Source organism: Berghia stephanieae, unplaced genomic scaffold (genome assembly GCF_034508935.2).
Source record: "Berghia stephanieae isolate SIO BIC M18660-M18661 unplaced genomic scaffold, UCSD_Bste_1.3 scaffold957, whole genome shotgun sequence".
Taxonomy (NCBI): Eukaryota; Metazoa; Mollusca; class Gastropoda; order Nudibranchia; family Aeolidiidae; genus Berghia; species Berghia stephanieae.
In genome coordinates this window covers 9,610-14,922 of record NW_027629607.1, presented here as the reverse complement: position 1 = coordinate 14,922, position 5,313 = coordinate 9,610, and the positions used below count along the sequence as shown (strand labels likewise).

Here is a 5,313-nt window from a genome sequence, read left to right as displayed (position 1 = left end):
ACTTTCCTCATAATGACGCAATGTAACTTAGTAACTGGCTCTAAACTATCGGAACAATGGCGGACGCCCTTATGGAATATTTCTCCGACGAGCATAACAGCGTATCCAAAGGAGAAAAAAATCCATTATAAATCTGATCATGTTTTGAGATTTACACATTCTGATCACAAGACAAATACAAAGTTCTAGCCAGCATGAAGAATAAAAAGAACAGATTTTCTTTGTTTAGAACCACGATGGCCGCCGTTGCTGGACGACGTGACATCAGACTATTGAATCCTGTTACCGTGGCCTTCATGAACATAAGGCTTGATACGGATCACAAAATTACGTCACAAAAGTTGACGACGATAACCAGACGAAAGTAAAAAGTGTGTCTGTTGTTAGTTAGAAGTGCTCAAGGAAACAATAAATGATTCCATTGGTTGAGCTACTGATTACAACTCACAATGGGGGCGATCTATATTCAGGTCCAACCCAAGACATCGATCACGTGATTTCGTAATTCTACGAATTCGTGGTAATACTCGTCGTGGACAGGTCTGCGAATGGAAAAGCAACGCAGTTCAGATTGACACTCGATAGAGTGCGAAGTGGCAATCAACTATTTATTTGACATTCCACTATTTCGTAATCGAATGGTCATTCCGTGTGTATTTCTAATCAGTTTCTGGGTTGGTTCAAGATAATAATCAAGCGGTAGAACAGTGGGTATTTTACTTAGACATATCCCATCGATAGTAAAATTAATATGTGTAGGTTGCTATGTTACTTATCATTGCCATTGTTTAGATTATGGCGACTGTCCGAGAGGCGTGGTTATCTAGGTGTTTATACATGAAGATATTAGACCATCTGTGATTTTGCGACATAGTGATCTTGTAAAAATAGGGAATGAGATAAGCGGAAGAGTAGCGTCCCTTGATCGGAAGTCACGAGCGGAAAAGTCATTAGAGAGAGAACGTCATGTTGGTTGTGCGCATGAGACACTTCACCGAAAGCGAGGACGAGAGAGACGCATGCGCAAAACCATCTTGACGTTCTCTCTGTAAGGTGACGTCCAATCAAGGGACGCTACTCTCCCGCTAATCTCATTTCCTATAATATAACATTTGCTTTCGGACGGATAGGTCCATAATTCTTGTCTCGCTTGAAGCGGCGCAAAAGTTTAGTCCTTAGAAAATGCTCTACTTTTAACCAACATTCTTTCACGACACTCAGGTGTAAAATGGGTACATGGCTAGTAACAGAATTATTATTATTATTATTATCATTATTATTATTATCATTATTATTATTATTATTATTATCATTATTATTATTATTATTATCATTATTATTATTATCATTATTATTATCATTATTATTATTATTATTATTATTATTATTATTATTATATTATTATTATTATTATTATTATTATTATTATTATCATTATTATTATTATTATTATTATGATTATCATTATTATTATCATCATTATTATTATCATTATTATTATTAATTATTATTATTATTATTATTATTATTATTATTATTATTATTATTATTATTATTATCATCATCATCATCACCATTATTATTATTATTATTATTATTATTATTATTATTATTATTATTATTATTATTATTATTATTATTATTATTATTATTATTATTATTATTATTATTTTTATTATTATTATTATTATTATTATTATTATTATTATTATTATTATTATTTATTTATTTATTTATTTATTTATTTATTTATTTATTTATTTATTTATTTATAACACCTTCCAGGCGACGTGTCTTATCCCACAGTGTTAAGTGTTTCTGCTGGCTTGAAAACCCTTTGAAAAGCGATTTAATAAATATATATTTTCAAAAGAAATTCGGTCTCTTGTCTGAGGGATTAAACCTGGAACCTTCTAATTTTCTCTCCCAGCTCGGCCACCACAACATCATTCACACGACAGGGCGGGCAGCGACTCAATCGACATCTACCACCAGCAATGTTCTTGTCAAGAGACGAATATTCCAACGAGTCACTTTAGTTGTCTCCCTTGTGTATGTATTGTGTTACCTCCCTTTTGCGGTAAGTTCCAACTCTAAGTGTAAAAATAAACAGAGAGAGAAAGAGAGAGAGAGAGAGAGAGAGAGAGAGAGAGAGAGAGAGAGAGAGAGAGAGGGGGGGGAGAGAGGAAAGAGAGAGAGAGGGAGAGAGAGAGAGAGGGAGGGTGAGAGGGAAAGAAGAGAGAGAGAGAGAGAGAGAGAGAGAGAGAGAGAGAGGAGAGGAGGGGGGAGGGAGGGAAAGAGAGAGAGAGGGAGGAGAGAGAAGAAGAAAGAGAGAGAGAGGAGAGAGAGAGAGAGAGAGAGAGAGAGAGAGAGAGAGAGAGAGAGAGAGAGAGAGATATTGACACTATAAGTAAGTCTATTAACCAACGCAACTGAATTAAGCGAGTGGAGCTTGTCGCGTGCATCCCCAGTGTGTTACATTATCGTCCCGCTGCTCAGCCTATCTGTTACTATTTATAAATCTATGGTTCCATGTAAAGAATCAATCAGTTATTTTATCTTATCTGTAGTTCGATTTCGATATCAAATTAATCGCTGGTTAATGGGAGCGATCTATATTCATGTTTTCGTCCAACCATGTTCTCAATCACATGATTTGTTGCTGTCCAACGATTGGACATTTCTTAACAAATGTAAACAAGCTGTTTTGTTTACAAACATTTATAGATAGTATGCAGATGACGTCACTCAGGCCTTTGTTATTGTTTTTGCCATCCGCGTTTGTGAGTTGTTCTCACTAAACTGTATTAACCTGACTATAAACGTTCATGGATACACACCGTTTTGTGTGTTGGTCCGTTATACTTCCGGATGGCAATGTTGTGAACTCCTTGGCCAAGCGCATTCTATCTATATGCCATTGATTAAAGACTGGGTTGGATAATGAAATTGCGCCCAATCAACAAAGAATCGAATTCTTTTATTGGGTATTCTAATTCTAATTGGACTTATTATGATATAGTTCTATCCATCTCCCATGAACGGATAATCTTGGGCAATTTTAAAACGACGTTCAAATTACATCTCGCAAATAATAGGGTCTGTTTGACCTCTTTGGGAACGGCAGACTTCCAATAACGATGATGTGCGTTTAGACAAAATGCTGACAACATCCACCCGCCGGGTATATAGATAATATGAAGTTAATTGACGTCATTGAGATCTTTGTTATTGCTTTTTTTTTTCATCCGCGTTTATGAGTACTTCTCACTAAACTGTGTTAACCAGACTATAAACGTTCAATGTTACACATAGTTTTGTGTGTTGGTCCGTTATACTTCCGGATGGCAATGTTGTGAGCTTCTTAGCCAAGCGCATACTCTCTATAAACGTTCAAGGTTACGCAAAGTTTTGTGTATTGGTCCGTTATACTTCCGGATGGCAATGTTGTGAGCTTCTTAGCCAAGCGCACACGACTATTTAGAGTGAGAACTCCTACTCATAAAATGGCTGACTAAAAACAATAACAAAGACCTGAATGACGTCAAATTCGTTCCTTCTATAAACATAAATAATTAATTCATGTTTTGTTTTGTTTTGTTGTTGTTGTTTTTTCTCCCCACTGGGTGGAGTTCCTGACCTCCCATAGTGCGCAGGGAGGTACATACTGTGTCTTCTATCCCCTTATATCTGTTTTTCAACATGCTTTCTGTCTTTGTCTTGGAATGAGATTACTTGGTTTTGTCCTGGCCTTGGCCGGATACCCTGGCTGTAAATGAAATAGTCAAATTAGGTATAGTTAGTTTTCGGAGATGACTTTTTTCTTTGTAAATCATCTCTCTGTTATGTACTGTATTATTTTGCCTTGACATATGTATGATTTGTAAACAATTGAGTGTGTTGCTCTTGGCAGGGACCTGTGCTTGTGTCTGGATGAGACATTTTGTGATCTCAGACTTAAGTACATTGACAGTGTACTCTTGGAATCTACATCTGTTTCATATTTGAACCAATTCCCCTTTGTCTTACCTTTTCTTGGATGCTTTAACTGTAATTCTATAACTTTTTACTACCCCATTTTCTTCCTTTTTCCTGACGCTGATAATATGACCTAAATGTGTTGCAAGCGCCGTAATATCCTTTAAAATTTTGAAATAATTAATAAATAAAACCCCCTTTCTCCCCAGGTTCGAATCCTGTCGGACACCGTAAACAACACGACTCACCAAGATTACATTGAACACTCCGTCACGTTGAGTCTCCTGTTTCTGGCCCCGCTCCTAAATCCCTTTGTCTACGGCCTCTTCAACAAGGGCTTCCGGGACACGTTGATATGTATGGTGACCTGCAAGAAGAAGGAAGCTGGGGTCATTTCCACAATTAGTAGAAACAACCCGTCTTGACCACGAATTTGATTTAAATACATTTTTTTTTCTTTTTTTTTTCTGACGAGATGGTGTTGTTGTGGAAATAAAGATTGAATTCCAAGTTAACATCTGCTGGCGGTGATATATATATATATATATATATATATATATATATATATATATATATATATATATATATATATATATATATACTAGAACATTTATATTGCGCAATATCCACTAAGCGTGTTCAAAGCGTTTTACAAGGGTGACCCTGACCAACAGCATTACGTAGATAGTTCGAAGATGACGTCACTCGGGTCTTTGTTATTGTTTTTTTTGCCATCCGCGTTTATGAGTAATGCTCACTGAACTGTATTAACCTGACTATAAACGTTCATGGATACACACAGTTTTGTGTGTTGGTCCGTTATACTTCAGGATGGCAATGTTATGAGCTTCTTGGCTAAGCGCATACTATCTATAAATATTTTTTTCTTTTTCTGACGAGACAGTGTTGTGGAAATAAAGATTGAATTTCAAGTTAACATCTGCTGGTGATGTAGATAAATATTAAAAAACAAAAAACAAAAAAAAAAAACAACCCCAAAAAACTAGAACATTTATATAGGGCAATATCCACTAAATGTGTTCAAAGCATTTTACAAGGGTGACCCTGACCAACAGCAACACGTAACATATAGAACGAGACATGACGCCTGTTAAGCGATATTTCATTATTTTTTCCCGACAGAGACACGACGCTGTTAACGGCCAGGTACTCATTTTACACATGAGTACGGTGAGATAATGTAAGTAAAGAGCCTTTTCCAAGGACTCAACTATACGCCGAACGAGGTTCGAACCTAGGACCTTCAGATCCTAAAGCGACTGCCATACCAGTAGACCACATAGCCGCACACAAATACATTTAGAATGTATTGAG

General features: G+C 36.1%; 1 protein-coding gene across 1 annotated transcript; it reads left to right on the top strand.

The window, feature by feature from the left end:
• Positions 1-795: 795 nt before the first annotated feature.
• Positions 796-4,510, top strand: LOC144962363 (uncharacterized). The gene is made up of 3 exons (XM_078895256.1): positions 796-857; positions 1,786-2,080; positions 4,188-4,510. Exons 1-3 carry the CDS (start codon positions 796-798, stop codon positions 4,401-4,403), a joined length of 573 nt encoding a protein of 190 aa, XP_078751382.1. The 3' UTR covers positions 4,404-4,510.
• Positions 4,511-5,313: the final 803 nt, after the last annotated feature.

What these genes read in the sequence shown, in the direction of transcription:
- LOC144962363 (XM_078895256.1), top strand. Translation starts at nt 796, where the DNA reads ATGGCGACTGTCCGAGAGGCGTGGTTATCTAGGTGTTTATACATGAAG. An exon ending in ATGAAGATATTAGACCATCT is followed by an intron (nt 858 to 1,785) that starts GTGATTTTGCGA and finishes AACACCTTCCAG; the next exon opens with GCGACGTGTCTTATCCCACA. An exon ending in TGTGTTACCTCCCTTTTGCG is followed by an intron (nt 2,081 to 4,187) that starts GTAAGTTCCAAC and finishes CTTTCTCCCCAG; the next exon opens with GTTCGAATCCTGTCGGACAC.